This window comes from Monodelphis domestica, chromosome 4 (genome assembly GCF_027887165.1).
Source record: "Monodelphis domestica isolate mMonDom1 chromosome 4, mMonDom1.pri, whole genome shotgun sequence".
Classification (NCBI taxonomy): domain Eukaryota; kingdom Metazoa; phylum Chordata; class Mammalia; order Didelphimorphia; family Didelphidae; genus Monodelphis; species Monodelphis domestica.
In genome coordinates this window covers 4,988,296-5,012,570 of record NC_077230.1, presented here as the reverse complement: position 1 = coordinate 5,012,570, position 24,275 = coordinate 4,988,296, and the positions used below count along the sequence as shown (strand labels likewise).

Genomic DNA, 24,275 nt, shown 5'->3' with positions numbered 1-24,275 from the left:
CTGCCTAGTAGGGTTGCCCTAAGGATTCCCCCTTTCTGTTGTGCCTCATTTCCAGAATAATGCCAATTATTGCAGGTCCTAGACCAGACACTGCCCTTGTTGGATCCCCTTTCCTATAATGCAGCCCACAATTGATTTATCTATATCTTCCTTGTTTTAACCCCCCTCTCCTCATTTTATCTCAAAATCTCTCTTTCCCTTGTTGATGCTCTCCTACTCTTGCTGGTTTCTGTTTTTCACTCCTTTCTTCTTGAAGTAGATTGAGTACACTTTTCAAGCACCAAATTCTCTAGGTCACACAGGTAAGGTCCCCATCTCTTTTCACCCAGTAGCATTTATCAGTCACTTCTTCCCATGATTGAATCAATATTTCCTTCATTTATCCTCCTTTTAGTGTTTTCCCCTTCTTTACATACTCCCCCAGTAAGCCACTCATGATTTGATCCTTTCGTATTACACATTTCTTTCTGTCCTCCACTAACCTCTTCATGTTTCCTCTGGTGTAGTTTTCAAAAAACCCATTGATTTATCACCAGATTTGGCTCATAATACTCTAGGTCTGCTGTTTCACTCCTACCTCTACTAAATAACATTTTCTGCCCTTTTCTTGTATACATTTAAAAAGCAGTTCAGGTGGGAGCTGGGTGTCTCAGTGAATTGAGAGTCAGGCCTAGAGACGGGAGGTCCCAGGTTCAAATCTGGCCTCAGACACTTCCCAACTGTGTGACCTTGGGCAAGTCACTTGACCCCCATTGCCTAGCCCATACCACTCTTCTACCTTGGCTCCAAGACAGAAGGTAAGGGTTTAAAAAAAAAAAAAGCAGTTCATTACCAGTCTTTTTGCTATCAGATACTCTGTTGTTGTTCTCTTTGGCCCCTGCATTCATTCACTCTGTCTGCGCCACCTTCCCCCTTTTTTTTGTGATCAAAAAGCAAACAATCAGCTCTTGTTTTCTTTCTACTAATATTTCTTCATTATTGAATTTCCATCTTTTTTCATAAGAGATTAAACTTGAATTTACAGGCCATGTCATTGTAGCTGCATCCTGAGCTCCATTGCTCTTTGGAGCATATTATTTCATTTCTCTCTTGTTTCCTGTTACACCCAAATAGATTTGTTATTCAATTTCTTTTCCTTTGTAATCCAAGGTTCTTCATATTGCTTGTAGAACTTGTTAATTATTAATTCTATCATTATCCATATTGGAATTTGAAACCTTGAGGTTTATTTCTGGAGGTGATTTATGAATTATTTGAATTTTTATTTCATTTTCTTTTCTGTGTTAAGTTTTGGGGAATTTTGCTTGTATTATTTCTGTCATGGTATTAAGTATTTTTGTCTCGTGTTCTTGGGAGACCTTTAATCCTGATATTGTCTCTATTGTATTTTTGCTATCAATATGTTTTGTATGCATAATGAGCATATTTCCTCTTAATTTTACTATTTTTTGCTTTTTCCTAGATTATCCTTCATTTCTTTTTATTTGCATTCCCAATCTTACTATTTTCTCTTGTTTCTTTAGTGAGATTTGCCATTGAAGATTCTCAATTTTTCTATTCACATTTTTTAATTTTTAAAAAGTTTATGTAATTAATTAATTTAGACTATTTCCCATGGTTACATGCTTCATGTTCTTTCCCCATCCTCCCTCCCCTCTGCCCCTGCCAGAGCCAATGAGCATTTCCACTGGGTTTTACACGTGTCATTGATCAAGACCTATTTTCATATTGTTAATATTTTCAATAGTGATCATTTATAATCTACATCTCCAATCATATCACCATTGAAACGTGATCAAGCAAATGTTTTTCTTCTGTGTTTCTACTCTCACAGTTCTTTTTCTGGATGTGGATAGCATTTTTTCTCATAAGTCCCTCAGAATTGTCCTGAATCATTGCATTGTTGCTAGTAGAGAAGTCCATAACATTCGATTGTACCTCAGTGTATCTGTCTCTGTGTACAACGTTCTCCTGGTTCTGCTCCTCTCACTCTGCATCACTTCCTGGAGGTTGTTCCAGTTCACATGGAATCCCTCCAGTTCATCATTCCTTTGAGCACAATAGTATTCCATCACCAACAAATACCACAATTTGTTTAGCTGTTCCCCAATTGAAGGGCATCCCCTCATTTTACAATTATTTTGGCCACTACAAAGAGCACAACTATGAATATTCTTGTACAAGTCTTTTTCCTTATTATCTCTTTGGGGTACAAACCCAGCAGTGCTATGGCTGGATCAAAGGGCAGGCAGTCTTTTAGCGCCCTTCCAAATTGCCTTCCAGAATGGTTGGATCAGTTCACAACTTCACCAGCAATGCATTAGTGTCCCAATTTTGCCACATCCCCTCCAGCATTGATTACTTTCCTTTGCTATCATATTAGGCAATTGCTAGGTGTGAGGTGGTACTTCAGAGTTGTTTTGATTTCCATCTCTCTAATTATAAGAGATTTAGAACACTTTTTCATGTGCTTGTTAATAGTTTTGATTTCTTTGGCTGAGAACTGCCTGTTCATGTCCCTTGCCCATTAATTGGGGAATGGCTTGATTTTTTTGTACAATTGATTTAGCTCTTTATAAATTTGAGTAATTAGGCCTTTGTCAGAGGTTTTTGTTATAAATTTTTTCCCCAATTTATTGCTTCCCTTCTAATTTCTGTTGCATTGGTTTTGTTTGTACAAAACCTATTTGATGTAATAAAAATAATTCATTTTACATTTTACAATATTCTTTATCTCTTGTTTGGTCTTAAATTCTTTCCTTTCCCATAGATCTGACAGGTATACTATTCTATATTCACCTAATTTACGTATAGTTTCCTTTATATTTAAAACATTTACCCATTCTGAATTTAGCTTGGTATATGGTGTGAGATGTTGATCTAATCCTAGTCTCTTCCATACTGTTTTCCAATTTTCCTTGCAGTTTTTGTCAAATAGTGGGTTTTTATCCCCAAAGTTGGGATCTTTGGGTTTATCATGTACTACCTTGCTGAGGACTTTTACCCCAAGTCTATTCTATTGATCTTCCCTTCTGTATCTTCACTAGTACCTTATTGTTTTGATGACCACTTCTTAAGAGTTGGTACTGCTAGGCCCCCATCCTTCACATTTTTTTTCATTATGTCCCTTGATATTCTTGATCTTTTGTTCTTCCAAATGAACCGTGTTATGATTTTTGTTAATTCATTAAACATTTTCTTTGTAGTTTGATAGGTATGGCAATAAATAAGTAAATCAATTTGGGTAGAATTGTCATTTTTATTATATTAGCTCATCTTGCCATGAGCAATTAATGTTTTCCAATTATTGAGATCTAGTTTTAATTGTGTGGAAAGTGTTTTGTAGTTGTGTTCATCTAATTCCTGCATTTGTCTTGATAAGTATCTTCACATTATTTTTGCTGTCTAGATCATATATTAAGTTCTCATAATTGGCAATTTTCTTTTGAACCACTCAGCAATAACTATGTTCTCTTATCCCACTGGATCCTCTGCCTCCTCAGGTGTTGGACCACTTTGTTTTGAAATATTTAATCATAGATACTTGAATTATTTAGCCACATTTCCTTCTGTTTTTGTTTATCTTGTTGATTTATCTGCGTATGTTTAGTAATTTCATGTTTCTTTCCTGATTTTTCCACTGTCTGGTTTTTGACTCTTTCCCCTTTGATTGTGGTTTCCATGGAGGCTATATCTCAAAAGTATCTCTAGGCTATTTGATCTGCGGCTCTTTGCCCCAAGTGATTTTTTTGAGTGGTGAGAAGCAGTTTCAACTGTATGTTTAGTAAAATGTTACCACCCTCCTACCTCTCCTCTTTTGGCATATTGCCCCCTGGCAGACTTTTGTTCTTGAAGGGCTGTTCCAGGTTATTGCAGAGAGTCTGGGGAAAGGGTTTCCTTTTATTGTAAGCCTTTATTGAATCCTTCAGTCTTCTTGTGCAAGCTTGCACATGGAAGTGAGGATGTGTGAAGGAGGAGTTTTTAGTGAGGTCAGCTTCATTGAGTGTAAGTTCATAGACTTTTTCTTTTTTCATTTTTAAAAAAATGTTTTGGACTCTGGTTGTCCTAGATTTTGGAAATGCCTGAAGTTACTTTTTCTGATTTATTTGTTAAGATTTTGGTTTTACAGAAGTTTTAGAAGTTGCATGGGTGAGGTTGGAGAGTGTCAGAGAAAATGTCTATTCATCTTGTTTTGCTTATGTGACCAGGAAATCTTTTGAATAGATTCCTGGGAATTACTATATCCTTGCACTGGCCTTCTTTTCCCGACCGTCAGCAGATATGGAGTACTTAATTGGATTGATATTTCTGACCAAGGACACATCTTTTCTTTGTTTTCAAACTTTGTGTTACATTTATTTTTATAATACCTATATTTGGCACTATATTTCTGCTGCCCGCCATATTAGCCTCTTTAAAACAAAGACTAAAAAAAAAAGAGAATACCTTCTTTCCCCCTCCCATAACAAAACTAGCCAACATATGGAAAAAATTTGATGTTGCATGCAACATCACCCCCACTATTTAACTTAGTTATAGAAATGCTAGCTAAAGCAATACAACAAGAAAAAGAAATGAAGGGAATAAGAATCGGCAAAGTGGAATCAAAATTATTTGTGAAAATGACATGATGGTTAGGGTACCCAAATCCAAAATTTATTAAAGCAACTTAACTTCAGCAAAGTAGCAGAATTTAAAATAAATCCAAATGACCAAAAGTCACTCCCAATTGTCAAAGGATATAAGCAATTCTCAAGAGAATTGAAAATTATTATCAGTCATAAAGTGCTCCAAGTCACTTAACATTAGGTAAAATGCAATTTCAACCCTCCCCCCCCCAAAAAAAGAAAACAACCAACCTCAAAACTCACAGAAACATGCCTGGTCACCAGGCCTATATAATGTGGTGATTCCCATTGTCTTAGGCACCCATCAAGTCTGAGAGATTTAATTTTCATTGCCTCTAGACCAAAAAAGATGCATCGGGGAGATGGGGCCTTTTCGGTTTCTTGGAGGGAAGAAACTCAATGAAGCCATCAGGGAAACTGGGAACATCATGGAGTTGAGGGCTGGTGAGGGGGAGGAAGATATTGGTTCTGTCATACTGTTATCTCCCTTCAGAGGGACCTATAGTGCCTTGCTCTGTGTTTCTGTTCTGGAAAGGCATTGTCTGGGCTCTGGTTTTCGGGTCCTATTCCTGAAATTCTTTGCGGCTTATGAACGTCTGCAACATTCTTATTTAGGGATCCTACTGTTTTCAAGTACCTGACTGCTGTGCAGCCCTCCTTTCTAAGGATTGAGAAGTACTTTCTGGTTTCAAGCCTAAACCACAGTTTGCGCTGGCCTCCCTGGTATGATGCCAGTCCTAACCTCTGCCAGCTTCTTTTTGTATAGTTCTGGGTCTAATGGGAGAACTTAACTTCTTTTACTCACTGATTTCTTTTTTCATGTGGAGGAGTGCTTTTAAAATATTTCCCAAGGTGTATATAAGAGAGGTAGACTTGCTACCACCTTCCCCAGTGCCATTTTTGTAGGAAGGCGAGTTAAAAGCCTTTGTTTGCTGAAGACTTTTGTGTGTGTGTTCAATATCTGATTATCCTATATTTCCACAAAGTCCAGAAAAATCCAAGTTAATTTAAATTGTTTCAGGAAGGATTTAAGTTAGGATTTGTATCTAAGAGTTGAGAGCCAATTTAAGAGCTTTTCAAATGGAGTATAAATAAAGTTCACTCTCAGCGATCAGATTAGCATTCAGATCAACTAACTGGAAATTTCACAACTGGTTTATGTGTTTTCTCCTAGTTTCTTAGGTCCTAACCTTTCAGTCTTCTTGGACTTATTCTAGGTGCTTCATTACTGAAATTCACATCTGATAATTTGTTACATTCTAATATTATGTAATATGAATACTATTCATCAGCTTTCCTCGCCATCTTGGCTAGTCTAGTTCTTTTCCTAAAAGATAGACTTTCTCTGAGTGTTGATTGGCTCTGGAGGCTCAAACCCTGTTTCTGGTTACTTAAAAAAAAGCCAGCCCAAGGGAAATAACCATTCAAACATCGAGGAATGAAGAGGATCATTTCTCTCTGAGTCAAGTGTATGTTAGTTATGATGAAGTAAATCTGTTTGAATGATTTCAGGAACTTAAAGGCCAGCTTGTGTCAGGCCTGCTTTACTGTGCTACATAATAATTCATATCTGTCCCCTTTTCCATTTATATGTAGCCATCATTCTATTTCAGACCACCCAATCAAATTACAAACCTGGAGTCTGAAAGTGAGAATAGAAGGGACAGAAGTTTATTTCTTCTTTCTCATGAGAAAGGTGAAGTGCCTAGGATAGGGCAAATTCATGGGTACAGAAACCCATGGTTTATTATATGGTTCCTGATGTGACAACCTCCTACACCCAGAACTCCCTTTGTTTGGGGGCCAGGACTTGCAATCTAGGCATTAAGTCTACCCCTATTAGAAAACAGCAAGATGCATAGCAGGAGCTCTTCCCTAGCCTCTATTTGGGAGGGATACGGTTAAGATAAGGTTAAGGTTAAAGTTTCAAAAATAGAAAGAGATAATGAGACAGATTGAGTGATAATACCATTTCCCTTGCTACTGCTGTTTTTTTTTTTAAACCCTTACCTTCTGTCTTCGAATCAGTACTGGGAAGGCAGAAGAATGGTAAGGGATAGGCAATGGGTGTTAAGTGACTTGCCCAGGGTTACACAGCTAGGAAGTGTCTGAGGCCACATTTGAACCCAGGACCTCCTCTCTCTAGACCTGGCTCTCAATCCACTGAGCTACCCAACTGCCCCCACCTTTCATTCTTAATTGGAGGTATAAGATGGATGCTCCTCCTGAGAATAACACAATTTTATTTCATCCTCTTCTTACTTAGACTGTTGACACACTATCTCTTAAAATTTTTAACTGTATCAGTTGGATATAACTGTAAAACTAATCTTTCTGAGATATAGGTCTGACAATCTTACAGAGCTTTCCTGTTTTCTTTAGGATAAACTTGTAAGATTCCTCAGAGCCTTCCACAATCTGATTCGAGTTACTTTTTAAACCTTATTTCACATTTCTTTTCTTCTCACATACTTTATATTCCATCTAACTAGAGTTTAGGGAATAGCAAATCACCCAATTTTCTATTTGTTCAAAATAACCATCTTGAAATACACTTCCTTTTCATTCCTGAGTCTTTGAAAACCTCTTCCTTCAAAGTTCAGGTCAGGTGCCCTTTCTTCTTTGAGTGTTTTTGCTCTTATACCTCTCCCCTTTGAATTCTCTCTTTCCCCCCCTCTTTTCTCAAATTACTTTGTTTGTGCACACTTATCTTTAAGACTAAAAGCTATATAGTAGTTGTTGGTAGTTTCTAGCCAGGGACTTGGTTGACATCGATAATATATTTTAGGTCTAGACTACTTCATAACCTGAATAAAATTTTTATTTAACTGCATCAATGATGTTTCTCCAGATTTGTTCCTTTGCTATACATATTAAACTAGATAATCTTAATTTCTGGATCAGCAAGATTTTAATAAATATTTAACTATTTTTAAAAACTTTTCCAATATAATTGATTTCCTTTGCAATCCCATGAATTTTATTTTAAGCATTTCAAAACATTATTCTAAGAGGGGTCAGTAGCTTCATCAGATTACATACAGAAAATTTGGAACTCCCGTATTAAACCGAGACAATGCTTATTCTTTTGTGCATTTTAATTGCTCAGCTGTTTTTAAAACGTAAAAGCATGCTCAAGGATAAAAGATTGACAGTCATTTATAGTTATGCTGTTTCATGCATTGAAAGAGATAAAATGACAAATAAGATAATTAATCTCTGCCCTAAAGGAACTTATCTGGAAAGTTTATGAAAAATGTCCTAAGAATAGCCTCAGCATTAGGGTTATATGTACCAAGTTTTGGGAATTGGTGTCAATGCTACTTCTCCTTTTGGTTTGTAGTTTTTTCTGAGTTTGGCAACTAAAATGTTCTTTCTAGAGTATGGTTTGTGTGAGTTAATTGTCACAGCCAGAGTGAGAAGGTGGGGTTGGAGCTGGTTTGAATATACTTACAAATCAAAATTAGAAAATTAAGTAGCCAGTTGGCTTAAAACAATTTTGATTTATATTTTCTTTAAATTGCAAACTTTATTTCCAAATAAAGATCAACCTTTTCTTTTCATTTCCCTCTTCCCAGCTGAAAAAGTAAGAAAATATGCCTCTGTTATAAACTTGTGCAGTTGAGCAAAATAATATTTTTCATTGCCCATGTCTATCTAAAAACATACCAGTCTGTGCTCTGAGTCTGTCACCTCTTAGCAGGTGGGTAGAATGTTCGATCATGAGTCATCAGAAATTCCTTTCATCTTTGTTTTTAATTAACCAAGAAATGCCTTCTCATTGTCCCTCTCCCCAAGAACACAAGGAAAAAAAATGTGTAACATCAATCAAAATAAATTTCCATGTTAACCCTATCCTTGAATTCTTTTTGGTTTGCCGTATATTTTATTTGACCTGAAAACTTTGGATTTTGTCTGTTATTTCTGAGAGTTTTTATTTTGTGGTTTCTGTCAGAAGATGACTGGTGGATTCTTTATAGTTCTACTTTGCCTTCTGGTTCTAAGAGATCTGGACAGTTTTCTCTTAGTATTTCTTGAGATAGGCTATATGTTCTTTATATTGTCATGTGTTCAGAAAGTCTAATGATTCTTAAATTTTTCTCTTTGATTTATTTTCCACGTCAGTTGTTTTTGCTATGAGATACTTACATTATCATTTATTTTTTCAGCTTTTTGATTTGTTTGAATATTTATTTGTATTTCATATGAAGTCACTAATTTATATTTTCATCTATTTGAATTTTCAGGGAGTTTGTTGCTTGGACAAGGTTTTGTACTTCTTGCACCAAACTATTAATTTTCTTTCCAATTATTTTTTTAACAGCTCTCATTTTTTTCATTTTTTTCCTGAAGTATAAAATTAAATTCCCTGTAAAAATGTATATTCTCATTCCTTGTATAAAATTAAAAAAAATTCTCTTGCTTCATCTCTTCCAGGAATTCAGCTTAGTTTGTACTCAAACTGTGTTTTTCGCTGAGGTAATTCTTATAGATATTTAGTAATTGTCTTTTGTGTTTGATATTATAAGGGTCCTTGTTCATTTTGCTGGGGTTCTCTTTTTGTTTCCTCATCCTTTCAGTTTGCTCTTGACTTTGAATAATAGGTCTGGCTGGTTTCTGTAGCATTTGTGAAGGGAAAGTCTGGGCTGATCTGGCTGGTGCTTTCTTGGGGTATTAGGGTTCTGCATACTTTCAGTATTCCCAAAGAGTCCTGATCCGGACAAAATTTTATTTCTCACCTTAGTCTGAATCCTCCAAATTCCTTGGATCTAAGCTAGAGTAAACTGCTGCTGGAGTTTATCAGCCAACTGGAGAAACTCAAAAGTTCCTCTTTGGTCTGATATTCTTGCTCTGGTTATTCCTCTGCAGGCTATTTTAGAAGTTGGAAGTAAGAATGTGGTGCTTTATCCCTGATGTCTGAGGCACATCATCAGTGCTGCTAGCTTCTGAATTTTCTCACTACTCGGGGCTTTACTACTTGGGCATGCTACTGTGGTTGTACCTATAGATTCCTTTTCACTCCGGCCTGAAATTGTGACCTGGGACTGGCTAGAGAGCAGCAAAGCTCCCAGGTAGCCAGTTGACACCTATTCCTATCAGGCTCCTACTGTGGATCTAGGGTTGTATGGGGTTGAGCAAAATCATCTTCTTTTGTTCTGGAGCGTAGCTTCCTCCTGGGCTTTGGAATGACCAAATTTACCCATTGAGATTTGGTCTAGTGCCTTTTTTAGATCTATTAGAAGGAAATAAAATTAAAAACTTAATGAATTTAGAATATTTTTCCGTGGTTACATGATTCATGTTCTTTCCCTTTCCTCCTCTCCCCGAGGCAATGAACAACTCTACTAGGTTTTTCATGTATCTTATCTAAACCTTTTCCCATACTATCAATATTTGCAAGAGTGATCATTTAAAGTCAACATCCCCATCGAACCACGTGATCAATCACATGTTTTGATTATTTCTCAGAAGTCCCTCAGAATTGTCCTGGATCATTGCATTGCTACCAGTAGAGAAGTCCATTACAGTCAATTGTGCCACAGTGTATCAGTCTCTGTGTACAATGTTGTCCTGGTTCTGCTATTAGAAGGAATTTAGAGAGAGGAACACACTGCGTTGTTTCCTATCACTGTCATCTTGGCTCTACCTCCTATTTTAATATCTCTCAGTAGTTCTACTGTAGGGCTTTAGCACTAGATAATAACTGTAGGTTCTTTAATAGAATACTTGAAAGTTACAAACATAATTGATCTTCACAGTAAAGAGATTGTGCTCAGAATTTAGGGATTTGAAGACTCGGGGTTGTCCAAACCAATATAAACCTGCTGACCTGAAAAGGAATGACGATTTTCTAATGAAGAGGATGCATAGCATGTAGTATGCTAGAATTGGAGTCAGGAACACCTCAGCTACCACCTTTCATAGTTACCTACTGTGTGGATGTAGGCAAGTCACTAAGCCTTTCAGATTAATATTCCTTATCCGTAAAATCAGGAATGTTGTTAACCTCTATTACTTTACAAGGTAGTTATGAAGCTCAACTTAAATGTATAAAAAATCTTTTATGAACCTGAAAGTGCTCTCCAAATGTTAGCTCTTAATAATATTAATAGGGTAATTGGGTTTATCTTCAAGATCACAGAAAAAAATTTGGAGCTGGAAAGGCTCTGAGACCATCTATAAGGCAAAGTGAATTGAATTCCATTCCTGCCTCAGAATGCTTACTGTTTGCCTCAATTTTCTCAACTGTTAAATGAAAACAATAATAGCATCTGTATAAACTGCTTTGCAAACCTTAAAAATATTAGAAAAATGCTAGCTATCATCCATCACTATCACCAAGAAATTGGGTTTCTTGCTGATAAGGAAAATCAGAAAGGCTGTAGTGACTTTGCCCAAGGTGATCTTGCTACAGGTACTTGCTACAGATTCAGGACAGAAAAAGCTATTTCAGTCAGTATTAGGAGCTTCTTATGGGCTAGGCACTTGGCTAAGTGTTGGAATTACAAAAAGAGACAAAAGCCAGTCTTTTTCCTCAAGGAACTTACGATTTAATGCTACATTTAGGTTTTTCTCCATTCTCTAATCTATTAAGATAGGATGATTTGGGATACTCTACACTTTTTGCTTATAACTACTTAATATTTTGCTACTATTTTGTGTTTTCTATGCTATTGATCTAACAGATCCATGTATTGATCTGTGCTTTGTTATAGTATAATGTGCACTCTATAACATTTTCAGTGACTGTAAAGGCATAGATGGGCATAACTTTTGAGGTCAGGCTGCAAAAATTACTTGATGGCTCTAATAGAGGAATCCAACATGATAGGGCTAGGGGCATAACCTACCTATTATTACTTTCAGGATCAAATATAAAATTTGTTTGCTTTTTAAAACCTTTTATAACCTGTTTTATTCCTACCTTTCCAGTACTCTTATGTTTGCCTTGTACCCTTAGAGATCCAGTGACACTGGTTTTCTTGCTCCAAGATGTTTTATCTCTTGACTCAAAGCAGTTTCACTGATTATCCCTAATGCCTTGGAGAGTCTCCTTACTCACCTTACCTTCTTGTTGGATTTTTAGTGCTTTTTAATAGAAATGAGTTATGTTTTGTCAAAAATGTTAGCTCATATTTATTAATCATATGGTTTTTGTTCTTTTTGTTATTATTGATACTGTCAGTTCTGCTTGTAGTTTTTCTAATATTGAGCCATCCCTACATTTTTTATATAAATCCTGCCTGGTCATATTGTATAATCTTTGTGATACATTGGTTAATCTTCTTGATAGCATTTTGTTTAAAATTTTTGCATCAGCATTCATTAGGGGAATTAGTGTCTATGACTTTCTTTCTCTGTTTTTGTTCAAAACCACATTTGTGTCAAATGAGGACTTTTGGGAGGATTTCTTACGTTTTCAAGCAGCTTATGTAATTTTAGAATTAAATTTTCTTGAAATCTTTCATAGAATTTACTTGTCTGTCAGATCCTGGAGATTTTTCTTGGGGAGTTCATTGATGGCTTGTTCAATTTCTTTTTTTAAGATAGAGTTATTTGAGCATTCAATTTTTTCCTTAAGTTAATCTGGGCAATTTTTAGTTTTGTAAATACTAACCAATTTTATTTAGATACTCATATTGGCATATAGTTGGGTAAAATAGCTCCTAACAATTTAATTTCATATGCATTGGTTGCGTAGTCACTCTCTTAAATTTTTTTATACAAATGATTAGGGTTTCTTCTTTTAAATAAATCTAATTAGCCAGTGGATTATCTTGTTTTATCTTCTAGTTTTATTACTAGTTAAATTTATTTTTTCTTCTTTCAGTTGTATTAATTTCTCTTTGATTTTTAAGATTTCTATTTTGTTATGTAAATGAAAACTTAAAAGTATTTTTTCTTTCTTTGTTAATCTATTCTTTTATGATGTGTTTAGATATATACAATTTCCCTTTTCGCTTCATCTCTCAAATTTTGGTATGTTATTGTTGTCATTATTTTGAATGACATTAATTTTAATCTGTGTCTCAGTTCCTTTACGGAATGTAATTTTTTTGCATAATGGTTTGAAAAGATTCCATTTATTGTTTCACTTTTTCTGCAGTTTGTGAGATTTTTGTCTTAATAAATGTTGATTTTTGTGAAGGTGCTGAATATACATACAGAAAAAGATGCATTCCTTTCTATTCCCATTCAAGATTCTGTAGAAGTCTATGATATCTAACACTTATAAAAGTCTTTCTTCTCAGCTTTTATCAATATATAAATGTAGTAAGGTGAGGCCCATTACCCATTGATATAATATTATGTTAATATTTATTAATATAATTTTTCTATTTCTGTATTTCATTTTACTTTTCCTTCCAGAATTTGGATTCTATGCTATTTAGTATAGTTGTGGTTGTTCGTTGACTTTAGCCATGTTTGACTCTTTGTGACACCATTTGTGGTTTTCTTTGCAAGGAACCTGGAGTGGAGAGAAACATAGTTAAGACTTAACCAGGGTTACAGCTCTAAGTGTTCGAGGCCAGGTTTGAACTGAGGTCTTCCTGAAGCAAGGCTCAGGGTGCAGTATACTATGCTGCCAAGTTGTGCATACTTATTCAGAATTGACACTCAAATTTCTGTGGTACTGTTTTTTTGCAAAATGTAGTTTCCCAGATGTCCTCTCTTAGTTTCTCCTTTAAAAATCTGGATGCTATATTGTTCGCTGCATATATGTTGATACTGATATCTCTTCATCATCAATACTACATTTTATCAAGATGTAATTACCCTCCTTATCTCTTTTAATCAAATCTATTTTTGCTTTAGCTTTGTCTGAGATCATTGCTATTACTCCTGCCTTCTTTATCTCAGTTGAAGCCCAATAGATTCTGCTCTAGCCTATTACCTTACCCTGTGTGTCTCTACCTGCCTCAGATGTGTTTCTTGTAAACAACATATGGTAGGATTTTGTTTTTTAATCCATTCTGCTATCTGCTTCTATTTTATGGGTGAGCTAATTCTATTTATATTCATTTATATTTATATTTATTAACGTTTTTCTTTTAATCCTGACCTTTCTCCTTTTACTCTTTCCCCTTCAATGTTTTGCTTTTAATCAGTCCCTTCCTTTGTCCCTCCCATATATTACTTCCCTTCCTACCACCTCCTTTCTTATTCCCCTTCTACTTCTCCATAGGGTTTTTTGATCAGTTTCCCTCCCTTATATTACTTCCCTCCACACCACCTTGTTTATTATTTCTCTTTTACTTCTTTGTAGGTTAAGTTAGGATTCTATACCCATTGAATCTGGCAGTTCTTCCCTCTCTGAGCCAATTTCAATGAGCGTAGGGTTTAAGTATTATCCATCACTGCCCTCTTCCTCCCTTATGTTGTATTAGTCTCCCACCTCATCTCCCATGCCTTTTTATGTAATTATAATTTACCCCATTTTACTTCTCTCTTCTCATTTCTCTTAGTATTATCCTTTTTTAATCTCTAGTTTTATTTATATATGTATATATGACATATCCTAAACAGCTTACTATCACACCTTTTATGTATATTTTTTCTAACTACTATAGTAATGATATTTTTAAACAGTTACAGATATCATCTTTCCATATAGGAATATAAACAATTTGACCTTGTTGAAACCCTTTAATTTTTTTTCTTCCTTATTTACCTTTTTATGCTTTTCTTAAACTTTGTATTTGGACATCAAATTTTCTGTTTAAATTTGATCTTTTCTTCAGGAATGCTTGGAAATCTCTTATTAAATGACCATATTTTCACCTGAAAAAAAGATAGTTTTGCTGGGTAGGTTATTATTGGTTGAAAACCCAGTTCCCTTGCCTTCTGGAATATAATTTTCTAAGCCTTCTGGCTCTTCATTGTGGAAGCTGCCAGATTCTGTGTAATCCTGACTGAGACTCCATGATAGCTGAATTGTTTCTTTCTGGCTACTTGAAGTATTTTCTTCCTGGTCTGGGTGCTCTTGAACTTGACTAAAGCATTCCTAGGAATTGTCATTTGGGGATTGATTGTAGGAGGTGATCTGTGGATTCTTTCAATCTCTTATTTTTTGCTTTCTTGTTCAAGAATATCAGGGCAGTTTTCTTGGATTCTTGTCATATGATGTCTACGCTTTTTTGGGGAGGGGAGTCATGACGTTCAGGTAGCTCAATAATTCTTATATTGTCTCTCGATCTATTTTCGAGGTCAGTTGTTTTTTTTTCCTTCTTCAAAGTGATATTTCTTATTTTCTTCTATTTTTTCATTCTTTTGATTTTATTTTATTGTTTCTTGATATTGTGAAGTTATTAGCTTCTAGAAATTTGCCCAATTCTAATTTTTTAAAGACTGAATTTCTTCCAGGACCTTTTGATCCTTGTTTTCTATTTGGTCCATTTTTCCTTTCATGTCACTTCTTTTTTTATTGGATTTTTATGCCTCATTTTCCAGTTTTGCTTTTTAAGCTGATGTTTTCTTTTCCCCATTTTTCTTCAACCTGCCTTATTTGACTTTTGAATTCCTTTTCAAGTTCTTTCAGATAGAGCGAGCCCAATCCTCCCCTCCTTTTTTTTTTTTTAAAGGTTTTGCTTGTAGTTCCTTGGGTTCTGTCATCCTCTATTGGTCCTGCTCTTTGCTCTTTTTTCCTGTGGAAGTATTTGATAGTTGCCTTCTTTTTCTGTAAATTTGCCAGATTTTCTCTCCTTTGCTGGTTTACTGAATTAGACTGGTTGAGATAATCTGCCCTGAGGCTAAGTCTTCAATGTAGCCAGTCATGGAGGTCCACAGGTGCCCAGCCAGATGGACCCCTGGTCCTATCTGCCAGCTGTTGTCAGAGCCCAGGATCTCAAAGGGTGTGTCTCAAGTGCTTCTCTACTGGGGTAGCCTCCTTCCCGGCATCCTAAAGTCAGCCTAAATCTAGTCACAGAACCCCAGTGTGAACTTTATCCTGTGAAAATTGGATCTCTTTGGCTACCTTTCACATTGTGTTTGGTGGGAGAGTCCCACGAGTTCATCTTTTTTGGTGTGTGTGTGTGTGTGTGTGTGTGTGTGTGTTCATTCAGTTTCCTGTATTTTTAAAGATTTGTATGGAAGGATGGATAGTCAGAGTGGTTTTGGCTTTTGCTGCTACTAGGCTGCCATATTGACCCTTATGATGTCTTTTAAATAGGCTTTTTTGCTTTTTCTGAGATTATGATTGCTACCTTGCCTTTTTTCTTCCAGTGTAGCATGATAAATTCTGCTCCAGAACCTTATTTTAACTCTGAGTATCTTTCTATTTCAGGTGTGTCTCTTGTAAACAACATATTGTTGGATTCTGGTTTCTAATCCACTCCAATTTCCTCTTCTGTTTTATGGGTGAGTTCATCCCATTGACATTCCCTATTAAAAATGTTACACTTGTATTTCTTTTCATCTTCTTATCTTCTATTTTTACTTTTTATATGTCTCTTTTTTTAACCCTGTCCCCTCCTCAAAAGCCTGTTTTGTTCCTGATTATTGCCTCCCTTAATTTACCTTTCCCTTTTCAACACTGTCCTCCTTTTATTTTAACTTATTCCTCTTCCCATTTGAATAATACAAATTTTTATACCCATCTATGTATTTTTCTTCCTGTCTGTCTCTGTCTCCCCCTCTCTACCACCTCTTTCCCTTGCTTTCTTTTCATCTTCCTCTCTTTTTCCTTCCTTAAATCAGTTCAGGTGGGAATGAAGTTCAAGTATTGCCTGCTCTTTCTCCATTTCCCCCTTCATTGTAAAATCCTCCCCCCCCCCCAAAAGTGCTCTTTCCCGAGCATCTCTTTTATGTGAGATAATTTTCCTCATTCTCCTTCCTTCTCTTCCCTGGTATAGCCCTCTTTCTCACTCTTGTATTCTTTTGAGATCATCCCAATATAGTAGTCTCAAGCTTATGCCCTCCATATAGACTCTTTCTAACTGCCCTAATGATAATGTTCTTAGTGGTTGGTTACATACATCATCTTTCAATATAGGAATATGAACAGATATGATTTATCATATGTTTTTACTTTTTAATACTTCTCCTCATTCTTGTGTTTGAATGTCAAATTTGATATTCAGCTATGGAATACTTGAAAGTCCTCAATTTCATTAAATATCCATTTTCCTCTCTGTAGGATTGTACTCACCTTTGCTGGATGTAATCTTTTGATATAATCTTGGCTCTGTTGCCTTCCAGACTATTATATTGTACATTTCCCAATCTTGTACAATCCATAACTATGTCTTCATGGCATTTTAATTCTGCTGTATTTTCTCTTTGACCTCGGATTTTGGCCATAATATTCCTAGGAGTTTTGGTTTTGGGATTTCTTTCTGGAGGTACCTGAGGGAATTCTTTCTTATTCTAAGAAAGTTGGCAATTTTGCTTTATGATTTCTTTAAATAGAATGTAATTCCTGGTTTAGTTTTTAAAATATGAAGTAGTTTACATTTTCTTCTGTTTTTCTGCCTTTTCATTTTCACTTTCTTTTTTTTAACAGAAGTTTTACAAGTGGGATTTCATTTTCATTTTATTATTTCATAATGTCTTATGAAGTTATTAGCTTCCACTTTTCCAGTTCTAATTTTTTTTTAAACCCTTATCTTCTGCCTTGGAATCAATAACTGAGGCCAGATTTGAACCTAGGACATCCCATTTCTAGGCCTGACTCTCAATCCACTGAGCCATCCAGCTGCCTCCTAAGTTCTGATTTTTAAGAGGTTATTTTTTCAGGTTTTTTGGGGGGGGTTGCTTTTACCTCGCTTAGCCAATTCTGATTTTTAAACAGTTATTTTTGTCAGCATGTTTTTGTGACTTTCTAACCAACTTGTTCATTCTCTTTTCATGATTTTTTGGGGCAAATTTTTCATTTCTTTTCTTAATTCTTTTCCTCTCTCATCTGATTTAAAAAATTACATTTTTGCTTGTTTCAGAACTCTTTAAACTCTTTGAGAAGTTTATGTTGGGCTTATTTCTTACCTGTATTTTTGCTTGACTTTGCCTGTAGATTTTTTCTTTTGTTAAAAATATGGACCCCCCCCCCCAATTATATGTTAAAAACAAAATTTAACTTTGTTAAAAAAATTTTTTTTGAGACAAATTTTCCCCTTTGTTCCATTTTTCTCTTTCCCTCTCCTTGAGACAGCAAGCAATTCATTTTCAATTTTACATGTGCAATAGAGTAAAGTAAGATGTTTTCCTATATTAGTCATTTTATAGAAGAGGACTCAAACAAAAAAATAAAGAAAATGAAAAAAGCATGTTTCAGTCTGTATTCAAATACTATCAGTTCTTTCTCTGGGGGTGGATGACATTTTTCATTGTGAATAGTTGTGGATTGTCTTGGTTCACTATATTGCTAAAAATAGCTAAAGTACTCATAATTGTTTGTCATACAATATTGCTGTTACCGTGTACAATATTCTCCTGGTTCTGCTCACTTTCCATCAGTTCATGTAGGTCTTTTCAGGTTTTCCTGAAATCCATCTTTCTCATCATTTCTTCTACCATAGTAGAATTCCACCACTGTCATATACCCTAACTTGTTCAGCTATTCCCTAATTGATGGAAAACTTCAGTTTCTAGTATTTTGTTGCACAAAAAGAGCAGTTATTACTATTTATGCATAAATAAATCCTTTTACCTTTTAAAAAAATCTCTTTGGGATACAGGCCTAGTAGTGGTATTGCTGGATCAATGGGAATATATAATTTTTAAGTCCTTTGGTATAGTTCTAAATTACTCTGCAGAATGGGTGGATCATATAACAATTCCACTAGCAGTGCATTAATGCCCTAATTTTCTCATCATCCTCTCCAATGTTTATCATTTCCCTTTTCTGTGATATTAACAAGTCTGATAGGTAATTAGGTGGCATCTCAGTGTTGTTTTATTTTTCATTTCTGCAACTGTGAGAAGCTTTTTAAAAATGTGACTGTAGATAGCTTTGTTTTCTTTGAGAACTGCCTGTTCATGTCCTTTGACCATTTATCAAGTGGGAAATGACATGTTTTTAAAAATTTAACTTACTTTTCTATATATTTGAGAAATTAGGCCTTTATTAAAGATGGTAGAAGTAAAGTTTTTGTATTGGTTTTGTTTGTTTGTACAAAACTTTTAAAATATAATGTAATAAAAGCAATATATTTTACCTTCTGTAATGTTCTCTTGTTTTGTCATAAAATCTTTCCTTATCCAGAGATTTGACAGGTAAACTATTGTCTAAATCAGGTAATCATTTTGATTGTATCTTGTGTGATGTTGGAGTATACCCAGACTTGGCCATACTACTAGTTACTTAAGTATTCTATTTCTTCTTCTATTAATCTGCTCAATTTATATTTGAAAAAATATTTATCCATTTCTCTTGGATAGTCAGATTTATTGCCATATAATTGGGTAAATTATTGGCATATAATTGGGAAAAATAGCTCCTCATAGTTTCTTTAATTTCCTCTTCACTAGTGGTACATATTCATTCTTTTCATTTTTGGTACTAGTAATTTGGTTTTCTTTCTTTCAAAATCAAATTAACCAATGTTTATCCATTTTATTGATTTTGTTTTCACAAATTCAGCTTCCAGTTTCATTAATTCAATTGTTCCCTTACTGTGAATTTTTTTAACCTCACTTTTGATTTTTAGTATATCCAGTTTGGTGCTTGAGGATTTCAAATTTGTTCGTTTTCTCGTTTTCTTAGTTGCATTCCTAATTTATTGATCTGTTCTTTCTCTATTTTGTTGATGTAAACAATTAAAGATATAAATCTTCTAATTACTGCTTTGACTGCAATCCATTAATTTTAATATGTTATCTTGTTGCTGTTCTCTTTAGTTCTTTGACCCATTTATTCTTTAGAAATAAATTATTTAGTCTCCAATTAATTTTTAATCTTCCTATGGACCTTTCTTGAATGCAGTTTTAATACATTATGATTTAAACAGGATGCATTTAACATTCATTTCTGCTTTTCTTTTGCATTTGGTTATGAGGATTTTATGCCCTAATACACGATCAGTTTTTGTTTAGGAGCCATGTACAGTTGAGGAAAAAGAATACTCTTCCTATTTTAACTTTTTCCAGAAATCCAGAAATTTTAATAAAATTCTATTCACTCATCACTATTCCATCATCATCCTTTTCCTCTTCCTTTCATCCTCCTGGCCCCCAAACTATTATAGTTTTATTCTGTATTCCTTCCTGTAGGTCATTTAATTTAACTTAAAATAATTTGGTTGCTATACTATGTATATTTAGTCTTAATAATACTTGATTGTCTGTGGTTCCTTTTAACGATATAAAATTTTCTTCCTTATACCTTAGATTAATTTTTTATTTTTACTTTAGTTTTGTCTGAGATCATGATTGCTACCCCTGCTTTATTTAGTTTAGCTGCAGCATAATAGATTATACTTTCAAAAAAGTCTTTGCCTTTACTTTCTCTCTGCCTCTGTGCTTCAGATGTTTTTTTTATAAATAGCATATTGCATGATTCTAGTTTTTAAAATCCATTTTATCTTCTATTTTATGTGTGATTTTATCCTGTTCATATTTATAGATATGATAATTGTTTATTTCTCTCTATCCTATTTTTTCCCTATTCTTCTCTTCCCCTTTCACCCTATTTCTCCTCACAAGTGTTTTACTTGTTATCACTATCTCCAGTCTATTTTCTCTTCTATCTTTCTCACCTCTCCTTTATCCTTCACCCTTTTTACTTCCTTATAGGAAGTTATAGTCTTCTAGATCCAACTGAGTTCATATGTTATTCTCTCTTTGAGTAAGGCTCAAGTGTTGCTTGCTACTTCTGCATCTTCTCCATTATAGTGACTCTTTTGTGCCTCTTTTATGTGAGATAATTCAGCGCATTGACTCTCCCTTTTGTCTTTTCATCCCTTAATTTTGTTTTTCTTGAGCAACATCCCATCATAGATAATTTACTCACACTTTCTACCTATATCTTCCTTCTTGTCCCAATATTGACAAAAGTTCTTAAACATTATGCAAGAATATAAACAAATTATAATTTTAACCTTATTGAATCCTTGTGTTTTCTCTTTCCTGTTTACCTTATTATGCTTCTCTCAAGTCTTCTGTTTTGGAATGTCAAATTATTCATGTAGCTCATGTCTTTTTATTAGGAATGCTTGAAAGTTCTCAATTTCATTAAATTCCAATTTTTCCCCCTTTAATGAAACTATTGAGTTTCACTGTGTAGGTGAATCTTGTAATACTAGCTCCTTTACCTTTTGGAATATCATATTTCAAGCCTTCCATTCCTTTAATGTAGAAGCCACTAAATCCTGCAGTCCTGATTGTGGCTCTTTGACATTTGAATTGATTTTTTTCTGACTGATAGCAATATTTTTTCATTGAGTTAGGAGTTCTGGAATTTTCTGGAATTTGGCAATAATATTCCTGGGAGTTTTCATTTTAGGATCTCTTTTAGGTTGTTATTGGTGGATTCTTTAAATTTCTGTTTTACTCTCTGATTCTAGAATAGCAGGGCTATTTCCATTGATTATTAAAAAACAAAAACAACTAGCCCTTATCTTCCATCTTAGAATCAATACTGTTTATTGGTTCTAAGGCAGAAGAGCAGTAAAGGCTGGGCCATGGGGGTTAAATGAGTTGCCCAGGATCACACAGCTAGGAAGTATCTGAGGCCAGATTGAACCCAGGACCTCGTCACCTAGCTGCCTCCTCATTGATAATCTCTTGTTGTATAATGACCAGGTTCTTTTTTTGCTTAAGGTTTTCAGGTAGTCCAATAATTCTTAAATTCTCCCTCCTCAATACAGTTTCCAAGCCAGTTATTTTTCCAGTGAGAAGTTTCATATTTTTATTTAAAATTTTTTTTGTTCCTTGAAGTGTCATAGTCATTAGTTTATACACTTGTCTAATTTTAATTAAAAATTTTTTTTTAGTAAGCTTATGTATTTCCTTTTTCATTTGAACCAACTGTAGTCTTTAAGGGGTTGCCCTCTTTCCCCCTTCTCCCCTTCCCCCTTTCTCCCTTCTTTCCCCCTTCTTCCCTCCTTCCTTCCTTCCCTCCCTCCTTCCTTCCCTCCCTCCTTCCTTCCTTCCCTCCTTCCTTCCTTCCCTCCCTCCCTCCCTCCCTTCCTCCCTCCTGTTGCTCAAAACATATTTCCATATTATTCATTTTTTACTAATTTTTAAAAACCAAAACCACAAATTACATACTAAATATAGATATGTATAAAATATATACTTTCTTCTGTATTTCTATCCCAACAGTTTTTTCTCTAGATGTGGATAACATTCTTTTTCCATAAGTCTCTCTGAATTGACCTGCATCGTTGTATTGCTTAACAGCAATACAACAGTAGTGAAGCCTATTACATTTGATTGTCCCACAGTGTTTCAGTTACTGTGTATTATGTTTTCCTGATTCTGCTCATTTCACTCCATATCAGCTCATGTACATCTTACCAGTTCTTTCCATAAGTATCCGCTTAATCATTCCTTATAGCATAATAATATTTTATCACAATCATATTCCACAATTTGTTCAGCCATTTTCCAGTTGAGGGACCTCCCCATAGTTTCAAAATTTTTGTCACTACAAAAAGCATAGCTATAAAAATTTGTGTTCAAACAGGCCCACCTCATTTTTCTTTATCTCTTTGGGATACAAACCTAGTAGAGGTATTGCTGGATCAAAAGACATGCAACCCTTTGGGGCATAATTCCAAATTGCGTTCCAGAATGGTTGTATCAATTCATAACTCCACCAGCATTAGTGTCCCAATTTTATCTTACCCACTCTACCATTTATTATTTTCCTTTATGGCTATATTGGTCACTCTGCTAGGTATAATTGTTTTGATTTGTATTTCTCTAATCAGGAGGGATTTAGAACGTTTTCTCATATGATTATTGATAGTTTTGATTTCTTCATCTGAAAACTGCCTTATTCGTATCACTTGACCATTTGTCAAATGGGAAATGACTTGGTTTCTTATTTGACTTAGTTCTATAATGATATAATTTCTTTGAGAAATTAGACCTTTATTAGAGAAATTTGCTATGAATTTTTTCCCCAGTTTGTTGTTTCCCTACTTATCTTGGTTGCATTAGTTTTGTTTTTACATGATTTTTTAATTTTAATTAATAAAATTATTCATTTTACATCTTCTCTATCTACATTTTCTCAATCTCCTGTTTGGTCTCCCTTCTCTCTAGATCTGACAGGTAAACTATTCTACATTCACTTTATGTACTTAATATCACTCTTTATATTTAAGTTCTATGCTCATATTTGAACTTATCTTGGTATAGGGCAGCAGTGATGGTGAACCTTTTAGAGACCAAGTGCTATGGCTCTCCCCTTAGACTGCATGCAGTGCCCTCCCTCCTGCTGTTGCCTTATCCCAGAGAGGAGAGTGGCCTGACTGAGTACTCTGCTTAGTGGAGAGTGTAAGCACAGAGGGATGGAATGGAGCAGCTCTGCCAGAGTCCCTCTGCCTTTCTAGTAACTAACTCTTCTGGGGATGTCATGTGTACCCACAGAGAGGTCTCTGCATGCCATCATTGGCATGCAAGCCATAGATTCTCCATCATAGGTATAGAGTGATTTAAACCCAGTTTTTGCCATTCTGTTTTCCAATTTTCCCAGCAGTTTTTGTCAAGTAGTGAGTTCTTATCCCCAAATATAGAATTTTTGGGTTTATTACACACTAGATTATTGCGATAATTTGCCCCAGTCTATTCCATTAATCCACCCTTCTAGCTCTTAGTATCAGATTGTTTTGATGATCACTGCTTTATAGTACAGTTTAAGGTTGGTACTGCTGGCCACCATCCATCACATTTTTTTCAATAGTTTCCTTGATATTCTTGATCTTTGGTTTTTCCAGACAAATTTTGCTATTATTTTTTAGTTTTTTGGTAGTTTGATTGGTATGGCACTGAATAAATAAATTTAGTTAGAATTGTCATTTTTTTAAATATTAGCACAGCCTACCCATGAGCAATTAATGTTTTTCCAGTTGTTTGGTTCTAGTTTTATTTTTGTGATGTGTTTTATAATTGTGTTCATATAATTCCTGTTTTTGTCTTGGCAGATATATTCTAAGGGGCTGTTTTCTTCAGCAACTTTAGGTCCCAAGGGCTGGTGCAAGCTAGCAGCAATTCTCTGAGTCCTGGTACCATAAGTTTTGGACAGTACTCTTTTAAATCCATAAGCAGAGCTTAAACTTTAATAGATTGTTTAAAATTACAAAATAAATGGGAAAAATTTCCAAAAGTAAAAAAAGAATCTAATTACAGATAGTTACTATGGTGTTGGGGAGGATCAAAGCACAACCTTAGAAGAGGATAACATTGTCAAAGCATGACATGTGAAATGTCAGAGGAAATTGTGAGTCTTAGGCCATAAAAGATTTCATGGAGTTGAGAGTCAGGCCTAGAGATGGGAGGTCCTAGGTTCAAATTTGGCCTCAGACACTTCCCAGCTGTGTGACCCTGGGCAAGTCACTTGACCCCCATGGCCTAGCCCTGACCACTCTTCTGCCTTGGAGCCAATACACAGTATTGACTCCAAGACGGAAGGTAAGGGTTTAAAAAAAAAAAGATTTCATGGAGGAACTCAAAGGATTTTCAAAATCAATTAAAGGAATTAGA

At 34.9% G+C, this 24,275-nt stretch overlaps 1 protein-coding gene across 9 annotated transcripts in view; it reads left to right on the top strand.

Annotated features, from left to right (window-relative positions):
- Window positions 1–24,275, top strand: part of DYRK1A (dual specificity tyrosine phosphorylation regulated kinase 1A) — a 226,068-nt gene that overhangs the window by 36,035 nt on the left and 165,758 nt on the right. For 7 of the 9 annotated variants that reach the window (XM_056797064.1, XM_056797061.1, XM_056797063.1 and 4 more), the window contains exon 2: window positions 15,913–15,986. The exons of the other annotated variants lie outside the window; for them this stretch is intronic. In XM_056797064.1, the coding sequence (XP_056653042.1) occupies window positions 15,983–15,986 (4 nt within the window). In that variant the 5' untranslated portion in view covers window positions 15,913–15,982. The remainder of the gene's footprint in view (window positions 1–15,912; window positions 15,987–24,275) is intronic. 9 annotated transcript variants of the gene reach the window in all.